Genomic DNA, 21,118 nt, shown 5'->3' with positions numbered 1-21,118 from the left:
TCATCGGAAAGCAAAAGAGGGATTATATTTTTCAACCTTTCGGCCAGTAATTTAGAATAAATTTTAATGTTGTTGTTTATAAGTGATATTGGCCTGTAATTTTGCATCTTCTCCGGGTCTCCCCCTGCTTTTGGAGTCAGAACAATTATGGCTTCCAGCATCTCTTTTGGGAAGGAGTCCCGAGAAGATGATGCATTAAATACTGAGACCATATATGGAATCAAGGTTTTAGAAAAGGTCCTGAAATATTCGGAGGAGAAGCCATCCGGACCCTGGGATTTCTGGGTCTTTAATTTATTAATAACGGACAATAATTCTTTTTCCAAGAAGGGGCTATCAATTTGTTCCAGGTATGATTGTGTCAAACCTGGGAAGGTTGATACCCGCTAGAAAGTTATTAATAGATTTGTGGTTTACCACAGGGGCATCAGGGGCATTTTTAAGATTGTACAGATGCTAGTAAAATTCTGTGAATGATTTAGTGATATCCTTAGGGTGTGTTTTGGTTTCGCCTGAGAGGGACACTATCCTGTTGATCTTTCTATTAACTCTTTCCCTTTTCAGTTTCGCCATCATGTATCTGGTGGGTCTGTTCAATAATGTGTAAGTCTTAAATTTTGAAGCCTTGATTACCGCCTCAAATTCCTGACTAATTTCGAGTCTTAGACTTTGTCTCAATTTTAGAATTTCCCCTTGAAGGACAGGGGAGAGACACGTCAAATTGTTTTGTCGTTCCTCTCTCTCATTGATCTGTTTTTGTAATGTGGCAATTTTTTCTCTGTTTCTCTTTTTATACCTGGAGGAAATCTGGATGAGAGTTCCCCATAGAACAGTTTTGTGGGCGTTCCATAATGTGAATATATCAGTTTCGTCTGATTGGTTTTCATTAAAGAAGCTGGCAATATGATTTTCAATCTCTTGTCTAAATTCAGGTATTTTAAAGAGTGATGAGTTGTTTTTCCAGAGACGGGTATTATCAGGGGATGGGCCTAGTGAGAATTGTGCTAAGACCGGGGAATGATCAGATAAGGATTTATTCAAGATTCTAATACTTTGGAACTTCGTTAATGTGAAAATATTTGTAAGAATCAGGTCAATTCTTGAAGATGTCATCTGGACATCTGAATAATGAGTTTATTCCCTTGAAGTTGTGTTAAACCAGCGAAATGTTTCATAATATTCATTTTGAATAAGCCAATTTTTTAATACTGGGGCCTTATGCCTGACTGATGAGGAAGAATCCAGGCTGCTGTCAGGGATTATATTAAAATCTCCAACCAGGATAAAGTCTCCGGACTTTGTTTTGTTAATTTTCTTTTGGAGTTTGTTCAGGAAAGAAATTTGTCTGTTATTAGGAACATAGGTGTTCACTACTGCGTAGAGCCTATTATTGAGGAGACAGGCAAGAATGTGATATCTCCCCAAGGAATCCGTGGTCTCGCTGATCAGTTGGAATGGGACATCACCACTTACCAGTATAATGACTCCAGCTTTCTTTGATGGATCTAAGGACTTGAATTGATGAGGGTAGTTTTTGTGCTGGATATGTGGTTGGTGGTCGACCGCCATCTTAACCTCCTGTAGACAAACAATATCAGATAAACAGACTTTCTATGCTTGCGATCCAAATGGGATATAGAAGGATTTTTTGAGATGGATTTAGTATGGTGAACATGTGCTGGGGTTTTGTTCCATGTGTATATGTTATCATTTTTGTAGTCCATGGTGTCCCTGGATAATTAGGATTTTTTTATTTTCCCAATGTTGTCTTCAAGGACTTTAATATTGTCTGTTTTTTTTTGGACAAATTGTTAAATTCTGGAGTATTGTTATATTTAGCAAGATCAATGTTAACTTTATCGATATTCGATGTTAGATCCGCAAGGGGAGTTTCCTCATGTGAAGTGATAAGTTCCATCAGTTTGAAAGAGCATTGGGAAAGAACTTGGTTCCATTTCACTAGAAATTCGTCAGAAAAAAAGTAGGTCAGCATTTTTTTAATACGCAACCACGTGGAATCATCTCTTTGAGATATTTTCTGAGAGTGTAGTGGTCCCACCATGTTCTTTGCTCTTGACTTCAAAGTTTCTCAAGATTTTTGAATAGGTTTTTCTTATCTAATGACTCATCATTCTTAAATGCAGATTCATCAAACCCTTGAGCCAATTTGGCCATGCGAGGGTCTGATGGATTGACCATGTTGTACACAACAGTCTGTATGATAAATGAAAAATTTGCAGTGTGAACAAGGCAGCACGGCATAAATAGTAAAACTCAGAGAGTGTATCTTAATTGCACTCAAAACAATATATAGTCAATGAACATTGAATGCAAAATATGCATGTGGAGCTCTTTGTTTCAAACAGCAAGGAAGCGAGAGGAGAGTCAGGGAGCTGAATGACGTAGCAATCCAATCTGAAGAAGCCTGGGTCCAATATGAAACAGGCGAGTGCCAATCCTGCTGAGAAGCACAGCCAAGTAGGAACAGAAGGAGGGATGTATTCGGCATATCAGCCAGAAGCTTAAAATCCCAAAAATGTTATTAAAATGTAAAGCGATATTAAAAATAGTAAAAAACACCGGACTCGTTTCAGACGCGATAGTAGCGCCCTTAGACGGGCCTTCACCTGTTACACATTGGACCCAGCCTTATTCCGATTGGTTTGCTATGGTGTACAGCTCCCTTACTCGCCTCTCGCCTCCTTTATATTTGTGCCACCTAAGTGTGGCTCTGCATGAAAGCAGGTAGAGTTGTTGCATGTGGTGTCAGGGCTCGCAGCAAAGGGGCCCTACAGCAATCCCTCACCCACCTCGTCTTACTGTGACGCTTATTGGGAAACTTTAAATGCTGTCCCAGACTCCGATACCTCATGTCTGGCTGATTGCTGCAGATCCATGCTGCAGTTTATGTTGTGGGAGAATTGAGGCCACTTTCCTGATGTCTGTGCCTCATTTGATGTGTTTTGGCAGCATTTGGGGCCTTTCTAAGGTGTTGTGCATGGGTTTGTTTTTGCCTCTCATTGACTATAATGGTGCTAGGGTACGTTCGGCGAATATACGCCAAATTAATCGGCGAATATTTGCAAGTTCGTGACCCGAACCGAATATTGAAATATTCGCTCATCTCTAGTCATGAGTAGAGATGAGTGAATCTGTTCGGATTTTGGCCCTGAATCTAATTTTGACATATTCGGGCCATATTTGAAAACTATTCTGGCCGAATGTATGTCTTATGCATGGTTCCAAACGTATTCGGTAATTTCTCGTCCCATTGACTCTAATGACGTTCGGCTGTGTTCGACGAATATTGAAAAAACAATATTCGAATACTTTCACATTCCAAACCAAATTCAAACAAATTCGCTCATCTGTATGCAGGGGGGCATTTATGTACATTTAATCGAAGTACATTTGATCAAAGTATGAGGCAGTTATAACATGGATGAATGTGACACGCATCTCTATTCTCTTCATACAGGTAACCAGCTTTTTCAATCTCTGCTCTGAATCAACTCCTGTGTGTCTCCACTCCATTCAATGTCAGTAAGCAGTTAATCCTGATTGCTACATATGTGTTTCATCTTAGCAAGTATATATCTGGTAACCAGCTTTTTTAATCTCTGCTCTGATTTAACTCCTGTGTGTCTCCAATCCATTCAATGTCAGCAAGCAGTTAATCCTGACTGCTACATATGTGCTTCATCTTAGCAAGTATAAATCTGGTAACCAGCTTTTTCAATCTCTGCTCTGAATCAACTCCTGTGTGACTTTACTCCATTCAATGCCAGCAAGCAGTTAATCCTGACTGCTACATATGTGTTTCATCTTAGCAAGTATATATCTGGTATATAGTTATTTCAACTTACTGTGCTTGTCCCCTTATGTAGTGAGGTTAAGTAACTTTTCAAAGTGCTTTATGATCCATGTAGTGCTGGACATTTGTTTATCTGACCACAACATTTATTGGGTCCTGCTGTCTCAGTTTTAGTTTGATTGATTGGTAACGAGGAAAAAAAACCCCAAGATCTGAGAACTAGCCTGCTATATATTCAGACCTAGCATGGGGTCGCATTTATGCAGGGGGCATTTATGTACATTTAAACGAAGTACATTTGGTCAAAGTATGAGGCAGTTATAACATGGCAGTTAGACAGGGCAGGAGACAGGTAAGACATTTATATACATCTATCCTGTTGTGAGCTCATTTTCTCGTTCACCTTTGATGTCCGATGAACTCCCTCTGCTGATGAAAGGAGGTGGTGAAACTGATTTGGATGGGAGAAACCTGTCACCTGAACAGGTGGATTGCGATTGGACATCCGGAATCTCTGAGTGGATATAAGGCAGCCGACGCCCTGTAGGGTTGCTGGTGTTTTCTCTGCTCTGAGCTCTGGCCTCCAGTTCAGTTCCTGTCTTCTAAAGCTAAGTTTTGCTCTGTTATTGTTCCATGAGATTTTGTCTGATTTGCTTAGTTTTGTGTTCTGCCAGCCCCGGCTGGGGCTCTGCTGAATTTCCATTTTTGTCCCTGATCGGTTAAATCTCTTTTGCTCTGTCTTCAGAATATATCGGAGTGCTGATATAGGGATTTTGAAGTCTAGTGACTTCAGGGCCGTTTTTCCTATCAGACGTGTTGGGACATTTTTGGTAGGGTTTTTGTGGATTGCAGCCAGCATCTTTTCTGTCCTTTCCTATCTAGTTAGTTGGGCCCCATCGTTTGCTCTGCCTGTCTTTCTGTCTGTGTTTGTGTTTTCATCTGTTTTCACCGACAATACATGTTGGGGGCTGTCTATTGCTTTGGGGTCTGCTCTGGGGCAGTTTAGATTTCCCCTTTCTTTCTTTAGGCTTATTTAGTTCTCCGGCTGTGAAGAGGCGTCTAGGACCACTGTAGGAACGCTCCACGGCTACTGTTAGTTGTTGTGAATAGGATCAGGGGTCTGCAATCCGCTAGCTACCAACCTCTCCGGTTTTCTGGACTTAGCTTGCATTTTTGTTTTTTCCTCCTCCGGTGACTCATTCATAACATATCCCCTGTACATTTAGATTACAACAAATATATACCATATGCATTTGTGTAATTTATATCCTGGCCGCTGCATCCACACATATCCACTGCCCTGGCATTAACTCGCTGCACTCCATCCATATCGGCCTCTCACTCCTTTCCTCTCCTATGTATAGCACTCACGCTCTTTTCACATTGTTAAATTGCACAGATCCAGTCAGTACCACCATCCAACATGAGACGCTCCCACAAATCACTTATCCATCTGCTGACTCTATCCTCCTTCTCCTAGTCGCAGGAGACATTGCTCCCAACCCTGGTCCCCCATGTTATAGAAAGTAAAACCCCCCAACTGCTACACTCAGAAACCCATCTAATCTTATTAATATTCCCTGCATGCCTTCTGTCTCTCTTAATTGTGCCCTTTGGAATTCCATCTCTCCTTCATCCATGACTTCTTCCTTTCAAATTCTCTTAACCTTCTGGCTCTTACTGAAACCTGGATCCAGCAGTCAGACACTACTGCTGCTGCTGCTCTTTCATATGGGGGATTACACTTTTCTCATACCCCAAGATCAGACAAAAGAGCAGGTGGAGGTGTTGGTCTGCTCCTATCACCAAAATGTACCTTTCAGGTTATCCCTCAAGTATCCTCACTAGTCTTCCCTTCTTTTGAGGTCCATGCCGTCAGACTCTACACCCCCTTCTCCATGCAAGTGGCGGTGGTGTATTGTCCGCCCGGCCCCTCCCATTAGTTTCTGGATCTTTTTGCCACTTGGCTTCCACATTTTCTCTCCTGTGACACCCCTACCCTCATCATGGGTGATTTCACATCCCCATTGCGCTTCCACTCTCCCCATCTGCTACCCACCTTTTATCTCTAACCTCCTTGATTGGCCTCTTGCAGCTTACTAATTCTCCAACACATGAAGACGGAAATTCCCTTGACTTGGTCTTCTCCCGGCTTTATGCAGTGGATGATTTTGCAAACTCCCCTCTCCCGCTCTCTGACCACAACCTTCTTTCATTCTCTATCAGGAACTGCCAGGCCGCTCAGGTCACCTCCACTGTCCATACTTATAGAAACATACAGGCCATTAACACCCAGAAACTTATGAAGAACTTGCAGTTTTCATTGGCCCCTATCTCCTCCCTCTCATGTCCTGATTCTGCACTGAAGCATTACAATGAAACACTTCAAAGTGCCCTGGATGAATTTGCACCTCCTATACATAGAACAACACGACACAGACAGTGACAACCCTGGTACACCCTGCAAACATGTTTCCTGCAGCGGTGGTCTAGGTGTGCCGAACGTCTGTAGAGAAAATCCAATCTACACGAAGATTTCATCCATTATAAGTTTATGCTTAGAACATACAACACTGCATACAACACTGCCCTTCACCTCTCCAAACAAACCTAATTCAACACCCTCATCACCTCACTGACCAATAACACTAAACGTCTCTTTGACACTTTTCATTCCCTGCTCAACCCAAGAGTGCAGGCCCCAACCACAGAGCTTCGAGCTGACGAACTGGCCAATTACTTCAAAGAAAAAATTAACCATATCCGACAGGAAATTATCTCCCGATCACCTCATACCATGCACTGTCCTCCCTCCCCCACTGCATCTAGCTCACTCTCTGATTTTGAACCAGTCACAGAAGAAGTAAGCAGGCTTCTTGCATCTTCTCGCCCTACTACTTGCACCAGTGACCCATTTCCTTCACATCTCCTCCAGTCCCTTTCCCCTGTTGTCACCACTCACCTTACTAAAATATTTAACCTCTGTCTCTTCTGGTATCTTTCCCTCCTCATTTAAGTATGCCATCATACATCCACTACTTAAAAAACGATCCCTCGACCAAAACTGTGCCGCTAACTATAGACCTGTCTCTAATCTTCCCTTCATCTCTAAACTCCTGCAATGCCTGGTTCACTGCCATCTTATCCGCTATCTCTCTGATAACTCCCTCCTCGACCCTCTCCAATCCGGTTTCCGCTCTTTACACTCTACTGAAACTGCCCTCTCTAATGATCTATTAACAGCTAAATCTAATGGTCACTATTCCATGCTAATTCTCTTGGATCTCTCTGCAGAATTCGACATGGTGGATCATCAGCTCCTCCTCACTATGCTCCACTCCATCGGCATCAAGGACACCGCTCTCTCTTGGTTCTCCTCCTATCTCTCTGACCGCTCCTTTACTGTATCATTTGCCAGCTCCTCCTCCTCTCATCTTCCACTTACTGTTGGGGTTGCTCAAGGATCGGTTCTAGGTCCCCTCCTCTTCTCTTTGCACACTGCCCCTATTGGTCAAACAATCAGTAGATTTAGTTTCCAGTACCATCTCTATGCTGATGACATCCAATTATACGCTCTCCTGACATCACACCTGCCTTTTTAGAAAACACCAGCGATTGTCTAAACGCTGTCTCTAACATAATGTCCTCCCTCTATCTGAAACTGAACCTGTCAAAAACTGAACTCCTCGTGTTTCCTCCCTCTACTAATGTACCTATACCCGACATTGCCATTTCTGTGTGTGGTTCCACTATTACTCCCCAGCAACATGCCCGCTGTCTTGGGGTCATACTTGACTCCGAGCTTTCCTTTGCCCCCACATCCGATCACTGGCTCGCTCTTGTTATGTGCATCACAAAAACATTTCTAGAATTCAACCTTTTCTTACTTTTGACTCCGCAAAAACTCTTACTGTTTCTCTTATTCATTCTCGCCTGGACTATTGTAACTCTCTTCTAATCGGTCTCCCTCTTACCAAACTTTCCCCCCTCCAATCTGTCTTGAATGCTGCAGCCAGGATCATATTCCTCGCCAATCGTTACACCGATGCCTCTACCTTGTGCCAGTCCTTACACTGGCTACCCATCCACTCCAGAATCCAGTACAAACTTATTACCCTCACCCACAAAGCACTCCATGGCCCTCACAAACCTACATCTCCTCCCTCGTTTCAGTCTATCACCCTACCCGTGCCCTCCGTTCTGCTGATGACCTGAGGTTAGCATCCTCAATAATCAGAACCTCCCACTCCCGTCTCCAAGACTATACACGTGCTGCGCCAATTCTTTGGATTGCACTTCCCAGGTCAATGCGATTAGTCCCCAATCCCTACAATTTTAAGCGTGCCCTGAAAACGCATTTATTTAGACTGGCCTACTATCTCAACACATTAACCTAACTATCCCTGTGTGGCACAGTCAAAAGTTTTACCATAACCAGGCTCCCCGTATCATGTTCCCACATGCTTTATGCATCTATTAGCCCTCTGTGTCCGTACTGTTACACACTTAACATTATGGCTTGTCCAAACAATCAGGGCAATTGTTACCACCCACCTTTCATGTCTACCTTTTTTCCTCATAGACTGTAAGCTTGCGAGCAGGGCCCTCATTCCTCTTGGTATCTGTTATGATCTATGTGATTATTGTTATGCTGTAATGTCTATCATCTGTACAAGTCCCCTCTGAAATAGAAAGTGCTGTGGAATATGTCGGCGTTATAGAAATAAAATTTATTATTATTTATTATTATTATCTCTAGTCATGAGTGGCTTGACACAAGGAATGTGACACTTGTAGCCCTTGTTCTGGTTTTGTCTGTGTGTGGTGGCTCTTTCAGCAATGACTCCAACAGCAGTCCACTCCTTGTGAATCTCACCCACATTCTTGAATGGCCTTTTCTTAACAATCCTTTCAAGGCTGCTTGTGTACCTTTTTCTACCACAATTTTTCTTCCACTCAACTTTCCATTAATATGCTTGGATGCAGCACTCTGTGAACAGCCAGCTTCTTTAGCAATGACCTTTTGTGGCTTACTTTCCTAGTGGAGTGTGTTAATGACTGCCTTCTGGACATCTTGTCAAATCAGCAGTCTTCCCCATGATTGTGGAGCTACTGAAACAGACTAAGGGATCTTTTTAAAGCTTAGGAAGCCTTTGCAGGTGTTTTTTGGTAATTATTCTAATCTACTTAGAAAATGACTTTTGGGTTTTCATTGGCTGTAAGCCATAATCATCAACATTAACAGAAAAAAACACTTGAAATAGATCACTCTGTTTCTAATGAATCTATACTGACTATAAGACACACCCCAAATTTTCAGAAGGAAAATAGGAAAAAATATATAATGTGTTAAATGGGTGTCCATCTTACAGTCCGAATTCAGCTTACCAGGGAGGGGTTCGGCACAGGTGAAGGAGTGGTCACAGGGTTTGTTCGGTGGTCTAAGCTGGTGCAGTGGCCTCTGGAAAATCCCATCCCAGGCTGGTGCGGGGGTGGTGCTGCTCTGTGGTGCGCTGGGGCTCCGCTGGCATTTTGCAGTAGGGCAGTGGTGCTCCTTTGTGGGGTGCTAGTGGTGGAACATAAATCTTCTAGGACCCGTTAAAGCATCTGACATGAAACGCTGTCATCCACGATTTTACCGGCTCCCCAACATATATGTATTGTCCCAAATAAAAAAAAATTATGTCCTCCTTTCCTTTTTCCTAACTCCCAATATGAAAACAGATTCAAAGAAGGAATTTTTATGGATTAACCGTGCGCTGCCAGACCATCACTCCTCACAAGTTGTGTGCTTTAAAACATTTAATTCCCTGTGGGGAATTAAATGTTTTAAAGCACACAACTTGTGAGGAGTGATGGTCTGGCAGCGCATGGTTAATCCATAAAAATTCCTTCTTTGAATCTGATGATCTATGGCCACGGTGTGGTCATTTGGATGTGCAGCAAGCTGACTTTGTTCCTTTATGCTTAATACTCTCCTACACAGGGTGAGTATAACTTATTGTTTTATATTCTTATTTTCTCGGGTAAGACCCTATTGCGCTCTTTTTCTTTCAGTTTTCAATATGAAAACAGACAAAGACATTCAGAGTTGGCAATCCTCCCTTTTTTGTAGTCTTCTATAGATAAATCATCTTCAGCCGCGGCTCTTTACCTCTCCTACAGGGAAAATGAGGGAAAACGAAACACTTTTATAAATCCGTTATTTTTTATTAAGGGAAATTACGGTAAAATGTCCCCAATCCCTTTTACCTTCCTCCAATCTAGAATACTGGGGGTGGGATTATCTCTCCAGAGACCCCTGTACAGGAATATTCGGGCCCCAGCCCCATTATACAGGAGAATAGCGCGATCTCCATAGTTCTTACACCGGACACAGAGATCAGACAAGGTCTCATATTCAGGCAGTTTCTATTTTACTCCAACCCTCTTTATGTGACCGAGATCAGAGTCTCCTTATACCGAGTAGAGAAGCTCCAGGGACAAAGACCCCGTCTGGTCCTAACACACTGGGGGCCCGGAGTATCCAGCCACGGGGCCCGGATTCTCTCATTGTGGCCCCAGCGTTTCTTGTAGAATAAATCCCTTTCTCATTCAGTCCTGTAGTAATGACTTTGTTCTCACGTTTTGTAGGAGGGTTCGTCTGTCTCCATCTTATGTTATCAGTATATGTGCGAGAGACGAGAGACCGACGACTGCAGTTTTTCCGTGTGTGTCCGAGGTCAGTTCTACAGGGGGATAGAGCCGCGGGGTCTGTGATCGAAGCTGGGGGTATACGGGTGTATACAGGGTAATCACAGGGGTCTGCAACGGAAGCTGGGGGTATACGGGTGTATACAGCATACACACACGGCTCTGCTCCGTACACCTCATACACACACGGCTCCGCTCCGTACACCTCGTACACACACGGCTCCGCTCCGTACACCTCGTACACACGCGGCTCCGCTCCGTACACCTCGTACACACGCGGCTCTGCTCCGTACACCTCGTACACACGCGGCTCCGCTCCGTACACCTCGTACACACACGGCTCTGCTCCGTACACCTCATACACACACGGCTCCGCTCCGTACACCTCGTACACACACGGCTCCGCTCCGTACACCTCGTACACACACGGCTCCGCTCCGTACACCTCGTACACACACGGCTCCGCTCCGTACACCTCGTACACACGCGGCTCTGCTCCGTACACCTCGTACACACACGGCTCCGCTCCGTACACCTCGTACACACACGGCTCTGCTCCGTACACCTCGTACACACACAGCTCTGCTCTGTACACCTCGTACACACACGGCTCCGCTCCGTACACCTCGTACACACACGGCTCAGCTCCGTACACCTCGTACACACATGGCTCCGCTCCGTACACCTCATACACACACGGCTCCGCTCCGTACACCTCGTACACACACGGCTCCGCTCCGTACACCTCGTACACACGCGGCTCTGCTCCGTACACCTCGTACACACGCGGCTCTGCTCCGTACACCTCGTACACACACGGCTCCGCTCCGTACACCTCATACACACGGCTCTGCTCCGTACACCTCATACACACGGCTCTGCTCCGTACACCTCGTACACACACGGCTCCGCTCCGTACACCTCGTACACACACGGCTCCGCTCCGTACACCTCGTACACACACGGCTCCGCTCCGTACACCTCGTACACACACGGCTCCGCTCCGTACACCTCGTACACACACGGCTCCGCTCCGTACACCTCATACACACGGCTCCGCTCCGTACACCTCGTACACACGCGGCTCCGCTCCGTACACCTCGTACACACGCGGCTCCGCTCCGTACACCTCGTACACACGCGGCTCCGCTCCGTACACCTCGTACACACACGGCTCTGCTCCGTACACCTCGTACACACACGGCTCTGCTACATCCACCCTGTAAACCCCTCCTGACCCCACACATAAACTTCCCCTCATCCAGCACCATGACAACCAGCACAGCAGAGCCCTGCACACACTGAGGCCCCTGATCATGTGACCCCTGACTCCTCCCCTCCTGTGACCTCATCACAGGTCCTGTGCGCACAGAGCAGCCATATATGTGGAGTGCGGCTCTGCGGGTGGAGGTAGGTGCTGGAGCATGGGTGTACCCAGGAAAACTAGGGGGGGGGGGGGGGGGGCAAGCCATGGTCGTTCAGGTTGTAAAGTTTTAGAATGGAAAAGGTGAATGAAATTGCTCCATACAGTATAATGAGCCCTATACCTGTATATACATCATCACCAGCCCACTAAACCCAGCACCTCTATATCCATTATCATCCCCAGCCCACTGAGCCCTGCACTTCCTGTATGTATATCATCGCCAGGTCCAGCCCCAGCCAACTAAGCCCAGCACCTGTATATACATAATCACCAGCCCACTAAGCCCAGCTCCTGTATACATATCACCAGCCCACCGAGCCCAGCACTTCCTGTATATGTATCATCCCCAGGTCCAGCCCCAGCCAACTAAGCCCAGCACCTGTATATACATCATCACCAGCCCCAGCCCACTAACCCCAGCACCTGTATATACATCAGCCCCAGCCCACTGAGCCCAGCACTTCCTGTATATATATCATTACCAGGTCCAGCCCCAGCCAACTAAGCCCAGCACCTGTATATACTGTACATCATCACCAGCCCCAGCCCACTGAACCCAGCACCTGTATATACATCATCCCCAGCCCACTAACCCCAGCACCTGTATATACATCAGCCCCAGCCCACTGAGCCCAGCACTTCCTGTATATATATCATTACCAGGTCCAGCCCCAGCCAACTAAGCCCAGCACCTGTATATACTGTACATCATCACCAGCCCCAGCCCACTGAACCCAGCACCTGTATATACATCATCCCCAGCCCACTAACCCCAGCACCTGTATATACATCAGCCCCAGCCCACTGAGCCCAGCACTTCCTGTATATATATCATTTCCAGGTCCAGCCCCAGCCAACTAAGCCCAGCACCTGTATATACATAATCACCAGCCCACTAAGCCCAGCTCCTGTATACATATCACCAGCCCACTGAGCCCAGCACTTCCTGTATATGTATCATCCCCAGGTCCAGCCCCAGCCAACTAAGCCCAGCACCTGTATATACATCATCACCAGCCCCAGCCCACTAACCCCAGCACCTGTATCTACATCAGCTCCAGCCCACTGAGCCCAGCACTTCCTGTATATATATCATTACCAGGTCCAGCCCCAGCCAACTAAGCCCAGCACCTGTATATACTGTACATCATCACCAGCCCCAGCCCACTGAACCCAGCACCTGTATATACATCAGCCCCAGCCCACTGAGCCCAGCACTTCCTGTATATATATCATTACCAGGTCCAGCCCCAGCCAACTAAGCCCAGCACCTGTATATACATAATCACCAGCCCACTAAGCCCAGCTCCTGTATACATATCACCAGCCCACTGAGCCCAGCACTTCCTGTATATGTATCATCCCCAGGTCCAGCCCCAGCCAACTAAGCCCAGCACCTGTATATACATCATCACCAGCCCCAGCCCACTAACCCCAGCACCTGTATCTACATCAGCTCCAGCCCACTGAGCCCAGCACTTCCTGTATATATATCATTACCAGGTCCAGCCCCAGCCAACTAAGCCCAGCACCTGTATATACATCATCACCAGCCCACTGAACCCAGCACCTGTATATACATCATCCCCAGCCCACTAACCCCAGCACCTGTATATACATCAGCCCCAGCCCACTGAGCCCAGCACTTCCTGTATATATATCATTACCAGGTCCAGCCCCAGCCAACTAAGCCCAGCACCTGTATATACATCATCACCTGCCCACTGAGCCCAGCACCTGTAAATACATCATCACCAGCCCCAGCCCACTAAGCCCAGAACCTGTATATACTTCATCACCAGCCCACTGAGCCCAGCACTTCCTGTATATATATCACCAGGTCCAGCCCCAGCCAACTAAGCCCAGCACCTATATATACATCATCACCAGCCCAGTGAGCCCAGCACCTGTATATACATCATCACTAAGCCCAGCATCTGTATATACATAATCACCAGCCCACTGAGCCCAGCACCTCCTGTATGTATATCATCGCCAGGTCCAGCCCCAGCCCACTAAGCCCAGCACCTGTATATACATCATCACCAGCCCCAGCCCACTAAGCCCAGCATCTGTATATACATAATCACCTCCTGTATGTATGTGTGTGTGTATGTATATATATATATATATATATACTGTATATATATATATATATATATATATATATATATAATCATTACCAGGTCCAGCCCACTGAGCCCAGCACCACCTGTACATACATCAGCGCAGCCACAACCAGCCCCTGTAAATACATCATCTCAGCCACAGCCAGCCCCCGGCCGCTGTATATAAATCAGCCCAGCCACAGCCAGCCCCTGTATATACATCAGCCCAGTCAGCCCCTGTGTATACATCAGCTCAAGCCCACCGCACCTGTACATACTGGACATCAGACCAGCCAGCCCCCCAGCCCCTGTATATACATCAGCCCAGCCAAAGCCAGTCCCCAGCACCTGTACAGGTGGTCAGGCCTCATGATAGGTGCGCGACGTGCCACTGCTTCAAGGGGGGGCAGCTGCCACCCACGGTGGGTATGCCCATGTGCTGGAGGCTCCATTATTCTCTATGTGGAGTGCGGCTCTGCGGGTGGAGGTCGGTGCTGGTGGATCCATTATTCTCTATGTGGAGTGTGGCTCTGCGGGTGGAGGTAAGTGCTGGAGGCTCCATTATTCTCTATGTGGAGTGCGGGTGGAGGTCGGTGCCGGAGGCTCCATTATTCTTTATGTCGAGTGCGGCTCTACGGGTGGAGGTAGGTGCAGAAGGCTCCATTTTTCTCTATGTGAAGTGCGGCTCTGCGGGTGGAGGTCGGTGCGGAAGGCTCCATTATTCTCTATGTGAAGTGCGGCTCTGCGGGTGGAGGTCGGGGCCGGAGGCTCCATTATTCTCTATGTGGAGTGCAGCTCTGCGGGTGGAGGTCGGTAATGGAGGCTCCATTATTCTCTATGTGGAGTGTGGCTCTGCGGGTGGAGGTCGGTGCCGGAGGCTCCATTATTCTCTATGTGGAGTGCGGCTCTGCGGGTGGAGGTCGGTGCTGGAGGTTCCATTTTTCTCTATGTGGAGTGCGGCTCTGTGGGTTGAGGTAGGTGCTGGAGGCGCCATTATTCTCTATGTGGAGTGTGGCTCTGCGGGTGGAGGTCAGTGCTGGAGGCTCCATTATTCTCTATGTGGAGTGCGACTCTGCGGGTGGAGGTCGGTGCTGGTGGCGCCATTATTCTCTATGTGGAGTTCGGCTCTGCGGGTGGAGGTCGGTGCTGGAGGCTCCATTATTCTCTATGTGGAGTGCGGCTCTGCGGGTGGAGGTCGGTGCTGGAAGCTCCATTATTCTCTATGTGGAGTGCGGCTCTGCGGGTCAAGGTAGGTGCTGGAGGCTCCATTATTCTCTATGTGGAGTGCGGCTCTGCAGGAGGATGTCGGTGCCTGAGGCTCCATTATTCTCTATGTGGAGTGCGGCTCTGCAGGTGGAGGTAGGTGCTGGAGGCTCCATTATTCTCTATGTGGAGTGCGGCTCTGCGGGTGGAGGTTGGTGCCGGAGGCTCCATTATTCTCTATGTGGAGTGCGGCTCTGTGGGTGGAGGTCGGTGCTGGAGGCTCCATTATTCTCTATGTGGAGTGCGGCTCTGTGGGTTGAGGTAGGTGCTGGAGTCTCCATTATTCTCTATGTGGAGTGCGGCTCTGCGGGTGGAGGTCGGTGCTGGAGGCTCCATTATTCTCTATGTGGAGTGCGGCTTTGCGGGTGGAGGTAAGTGCCGGAGGCTCCATTATTCTCTATATGGAGTTTGGCTCTGCGGGAGGATGTCGGTGCCGGAGGCTCCATTATTCTCTATGTGGAGTGCGGCTCTGCAGGTGGAGGGATATGGAAATTCCCCATTACTGGCGCATTAATACTAGAAATAATAATAATCTTTATATAGTGCCAACATATTCCGCAGCGCTTTACAGTTTAACAGTTTCAAAACACAAGTCATAAGTAACAATGTTAACAATACAATCATTAAAGCAAAATAAGACGACCCTGCTTGTGAGCTCTTACAATCTACAATGAGGTGGGGGAGATACAGAGTACAGGTGTGTATTTACAATGGTGTATTTACAGTGATGGTCCAGACATCTTGAGGGAGTGAGGGATGGATGGAGATAGTGAATGGGCTACACACGCACACTTACACATAGAATGACTGAATAGTGAACGTGAAAGGCCGCTCTGAATAAATGTGTTTTGAGGGAGCGGCTGAAACTATGCAAATTGTGGGTAGTCCTAATTACTTGGGGTAGAGCATTCCAGAGGGTTGGCGCAGTGCGGGAGAAGTCTTGGAGTCGGGACTGGGAGGTACAGATTAGTGCAGCGGTAAGTCGAAAGTCGTTTGCAGAGCGCAGAGCGTTGCAGTAATCCAGGCGGGAGTGGGTCAATGCTACAGTGAGGGTTTTTGTTGTTTCCATGGTGAGAAAAGGGCGGATTTTAAAGATATTCTTTAGGTGTAAGTGGCAAGAGCAGGCAAGAGATTGTATATGGGATGTGAAGGAGAGATTGGTGTCAAACATAACACCCAGACAGCGTGCCTGCTGCCGGGGTGTTATTTTGGTGCCACCCACGGAGAGGGAAATGTATGATTTAGGGAGGTTAGTAGATGGCGGGAGCAGAAGAAGTTCGGTTTTGGAGAGGTTGAGTTTCAGATAGAGAGCGGACATGATGTTGGAGACTGCGGACAGATAGGCACTAGCGTTCTGTAGTACAGCGGGGTAAGGTCGGGGAATGACGTATATAGTTGTGTGTCATCAGCATAAAGATGGTACTGAAAGCCAAATCTGCTGATGGTCTGTCCAATTGGGGCAGTGTAGAGAGAGAAGAGAAGGGGCCAAGGACTGAGCCCTGAGGTACTCCGACAGCGAGAGGAAGAGGAGATGATGTGGAGCCAGGGAACAAAACACTGAAGTAGCGGTCAGAAAGATAGGAAGAGAACCAGGAGTGAGCAGTGTCCTTAATGCCTAGTGACTGGAACCTAGAGAGTAGGAGATGGTGGCCAACAGTGTCGAAAGCTGCAGATAGGTCGAGAAGAATGAGCAGAGAGTGGTCACCGTTACGTTTTATTGTCAGAAGGTCATTGGTCACTTTGATGAGTGCAGTTTTCAGTTTTCAATGTAGGGGGCGGAAGCCAGACTGTGAAGGGTCTAGAAGGGAGTGAGTGGAGATGTAATGGGTAAGGCGGGAGTAAATTAGGTGCTCCAAGAGTTTAGAGATGAAGGGGAGACTGGAGACTGGTCTGTAGTTGTTTGTGCAGGATGGGTCGAGAGCAGGTTTCTTTAGTAATGGAGTAACGATGGCGTGTTTGAAGGAGGATGGGAAAATGCCCGAGGAGAGGGAGAGATTAAAGATTGCAGTTAGGTGACTTGTGACGACTGGAGAGAGAGACTGGAGGAGATGTGAGGGAATGGGGTCGGTAGTGCATGTGGTCGGACGAGAGGAAGAGAGGAGTCTGGAGACTTCTTCTGTCATGGGATCAAATGTGGAAAGTGAGCCAGGGCTGTTTTACTCTGTGCTTGGAGGTTCTGAGGGTGAGGGGCGCTACTTGGTCAAGGGTGCTTCTAAGAGTGTCGTAGTGATGAACAGCCAGATCAGGACAGGAAAAAGAGGAGATTGGGGACAGTGATGAGTGTAGGGTGTCTGAAAGTGTCTGAGGGTTAATGGCTTGTTGATTTCTGACTGTGTGGTAGGTAGGAGTGAGCTGGAGTGGGTAATGATTTGAGAGTGTGAAGGATAGAAATCTATTGTACAGGGGATATCACAGCCAATTCCCACAAAAAGAATCCTGGAAACACAGAAATAGAAATGATTCTTTCTCCGCAGTTTCTATAGGAATTAATACATTCCTGATTCCGGAGAGTAATAGAAATACGGCAGAAAACAGAGGAAGAAAGTTCAGAGAAGAAGCTTCATAGAAAGACATTGAAGTTACAGACGCCATTCAACCCTTTAGGAGACAGTGATTCCAGCTCTTTACCAAGTAAATCCCCCAGGACTGAAGCAGGTAAAGACCCCAATATCCACAGGTGTCCCTTCTAATTGGGGTGAAACTATCACCTCTAATAATCCTCGGACAGTTCTGACAGACACGTAAACGGCCCCTTTATGGAGGGGACAGAAAGTCTGTTTAGTCACTTTAGCTTCATAGTATCAGCTCTAATCCAACGGTGAGAGAGCGATTTACCCCGAAGAGTCACAGATTGTGGGGTTGTTAGAAAATGTTATATTTAGGGGGTTTATGTGAAGGGAACGTGTGTTAGCCTAACACAGTGCCTATTTCTTGGCCTCCACACAGTATTGTCCGGAAACATTCATATAGACGGCCGGTGGTGATGGAGTCAGTGACGGACTCTGACCAAATATGTTTCTAGAACCGTAGTAGAAGATGAAGATGTCGTCCTCATCATGAAGTAGTTATTTCTCCTGTCACGTGTAATGAATATCTCCTGCAGTATTGCTAATGCCGATTCCAGTGTCGGGAAATGAGACGAGAATTAGCGTTATGGAAGATGAGTCTATGAGAAACATATTCAGCTGCCGACTCCGAGGGAGAAACTGCTTGTTGTCTGTGGCCTAAATATATAGGTTTTATTAGTAGATGCCAGGGAAAAAACAAAATGTTCTAAAATAATAAAAAAATAAATAATAATAATAATAATAATAATAATAATAAATAATAAAAATACAATTGCTTTTTGGGTCCCTGCCAGTCTCTGTATTTCCTGCTCAGTCCTAACGATCTTGTGATTCCTACAGCCAATTAGTTCCCGAAGCAGTGAGTAACATAGCGAGTGACTGGGAGCATGAAGGAGATGTCCTTAGTCAGCAATTCAACTTGTGTTCCAGTCCATACAAGACTAGAGAATACAACATCTACACGTTCTATCTCCTGATATGTTTCCCTTATTATCTCCAGTAATTGTATTATTACACAGGATTTTTATGATGTTACATCGGCTCATCTTCTCATTCAGGTCTCTACAATATCGGATCCTCTCAGTGAAGATCTTCTATATGAGAGAATTTTCCTGATTTACCCATCAAGGATGGATATGGACAGAGACAAGATGGCTGAGAGGATATTACACCTCACCCTAGAGATCCTCTTCCGGCTTACTGGAGAGGTGAGAGATTCTGATGACGTCACATTACATCATTCTTATCTATGGGAATAACAGATGGACAGAACTGGAGAGGTGAGGACTCTGGAAATGTCTGTGGTGAGATTTATTAATGTGTCTCTCCATAACCAGGATTACACAGTAGTGAAGAAGACCTCTAGTGAACGCTGTCAGGACCCTGTGTCAGAGGGATCGAGAAGACCCCTGAGCCCAATCACGGGGCCTCCACCTTACCCCCTGATACATGAGGACATCAATGACCAGAAGATGCTAGACCTCATCTACAAGATGATTGAGCTGCTGACTGGAGAGGTGACACTGCTGGGAATGCTGGGACATTACACAGTAATGCTATGAAGGGATTGGGGGGATGATGGTATCATTGTATGTGTCAGGTTCCTATAAGGTGTCAGGATGTCGCTGTCTATTTCTCCATGGAGGAGTGGGAGTATTTAGAAGGACACAAAGATCTGTACAAGGACATCATGATTGAGGTTCCCCAGCCCCTCACATCACCAGGTAATAGACAGGGCTAAATACACACGGCCTATAATTATCTGTATGTAAAGAATGAATTCAGTCCCTGTATGTGTTTCCTCCAGATCTATCCAATAAAATGAAAACACCAGAGAGATGTTCCCATCCTCTTCTTCCACAGGACTGTAAACAAGAGGATCCCAATGTTCCTCAGGATCATCAGGTAGATGGAGAGAAGGTGTCATGAGATCTCCCCTATGATGTGTAGACGGCTGTGAAGGTCTTGTGCTCAGTCTTGTTTTATCCATCAGTATTATATGTTTTATACTTGTGTAATGAGAACGGTGGAGATGGCAGAATTAGAGCTGATCATATATGTGACTTCTCCATCTGTCTGAGACTTTTACAATATTTGTTTCAGGATGAAGATCTGACCCATATTAATACTACAGAGACATATGTGAGGGGTGATGAGTGGTGTAAAGAGGAGATTCCTACATATGACTACCCAGGTGAGTAGTAACCACTAAATACAGAGAAGTCACAGATTTTTCTCAGTCACCGACTGTGGCAGCTTTATCGGTCGTGTAGTCCGTCTATATCACAATCTTGTGATCACCAATTTGCCTCTAGACCACAACATTCTCCTTCATTTGGAAATGATGAAATTACTTTGTGAAATTGTAAAATCTGGTGACCGTTATCTTCCCAGATCTGTAAGCTACAAAGCCAAATGACAGTGTACGTAGAATGCGCTGACATGTTAGAAAATCACTTGAAGAAAAATATTATGATGGGCCTGTAAGAGAAAGCGGAGGGTAATGATGCTGTTGGCTTCCTAGATCCCTGATATCTTATTGGATGAATCTACCTTCTCTCCCTTCTGTGCTGCTGAATGTCTCATATGGTCCCTACAAGACCAGGTCCAGTCTTTCTGACCAAACTTCGCTTTTATATTGAACAACATTAAATGTGCAGTGAGGGCCAAGTGTGTATTTCTATAAAATAACAGCATAGTTTCTATTTATCATTTCTATCTTGTGCCATGATATACAGGTGCTTCTCACAAAATTAGTATGTCATCCAAAAGTTAATTTATTTCAGTTCTTCAATACAAAAAGTGAAGCTCGTATATTATATAGAGTCATTACAAACAGAGTGATTATTTCACGTGTATATTTCTGTTATGTTGATGATTATGGCTTACAGCCAGTGAAAACACGAAAGTCATTATTTCAGTAAATTAGAATAATTAACAACAAACACCTGCAAAGGTTTCCTAAGCTTTAAGAAGGTCCCTTAGTCTGTTTCAGTAGGCTCCACAATCATGGGGAAGACTGCTGACTTGACAGATGTCCAAAAGGCAGTCATTGACACACTCCACAAGGAGGGTAGGCCTCAAAAGGCCATTGCTAAAGAAGCTGGCTGTCCACAGAGTGCTGTATCCAAGCATATTAATGGAAAGTTGAGTATAAGGAAAAAGTGTGGTAGAAAAAGCAACCGGGATAACCGCAGCCTTGAAAGGATTGCTAAGAAAAGGCCATTGAAAAATTTGGAGAGGAGAT

At 46.1% G+C, this 21,118-nt stretch overlaps 2 protein-coding genes across 4 annotated transcripts in view; both read left to right on the top strand.

Annotated features, from left to right (window-relative positions):
* The window catches only part of LOC141047222 (uncharacterized), a 371,014-nt gene that overhangs the window by 95,908 nt on the left and 253,988 nt on the right, over positions 1-21,118 (top strand). The gene's annotated exons all lie outside the window — the stretch shown is intronic.
* The window catches only part of LOC141047253 (uncharacterized), a 32,735-nt gene continuing 23,409 nt past the window's right edge, over positions 11,793-21,118 (top strand). The window contains exons 1-7 of the mRNA XM_073542255.1: positions 11,793-11,917; positions 17,779-17,959; positions 18,930-19,079; positions 19,209-19,388; positions 19,472-19,595; positions 19,679-19,776; positions 19,975-20,065. Coding sequence (XP_073398356.1) covers positions 19,002-19,079; positions 19,209-19,388; positions 19,472-19,595; positions 19,679-19,776; positions 19,975-20,065 — 571 coding nt within the window. The 5' untranslated portion in view covers positions 11,793-11,917; positions 17,779-17,959; positions 18,930-19,001. The remainder of the gene's footprint in view (positions 11,918-17,778; positions 17,960-18,929; positions 19,080-19,208; positions 19,389-19,471; positions 19,596-19,678; positions 19,777-19,974; positions 20,066-21,118) is intronic.

Source organism: Dendrobates tinctorius, unplaced genomic scaffold (genome assembly GCF_039654945.1).
Source record: "Dendrobates tinctorius isolate UK_male_01 unplaced genomic scaffold, ASM3965494v1 ptg000126l, whole genome shotgun sequence".
Classification (NCBI taxonomy): Eukaryota; Metazoa; Chordata; class Amphibia; order Anura; family Dendrobatidae; genus Dendrobates; species Dendrobates tinctorius.
This window is presented reverse-complemented; position numbering and strand designations above follow the sequence as displayed.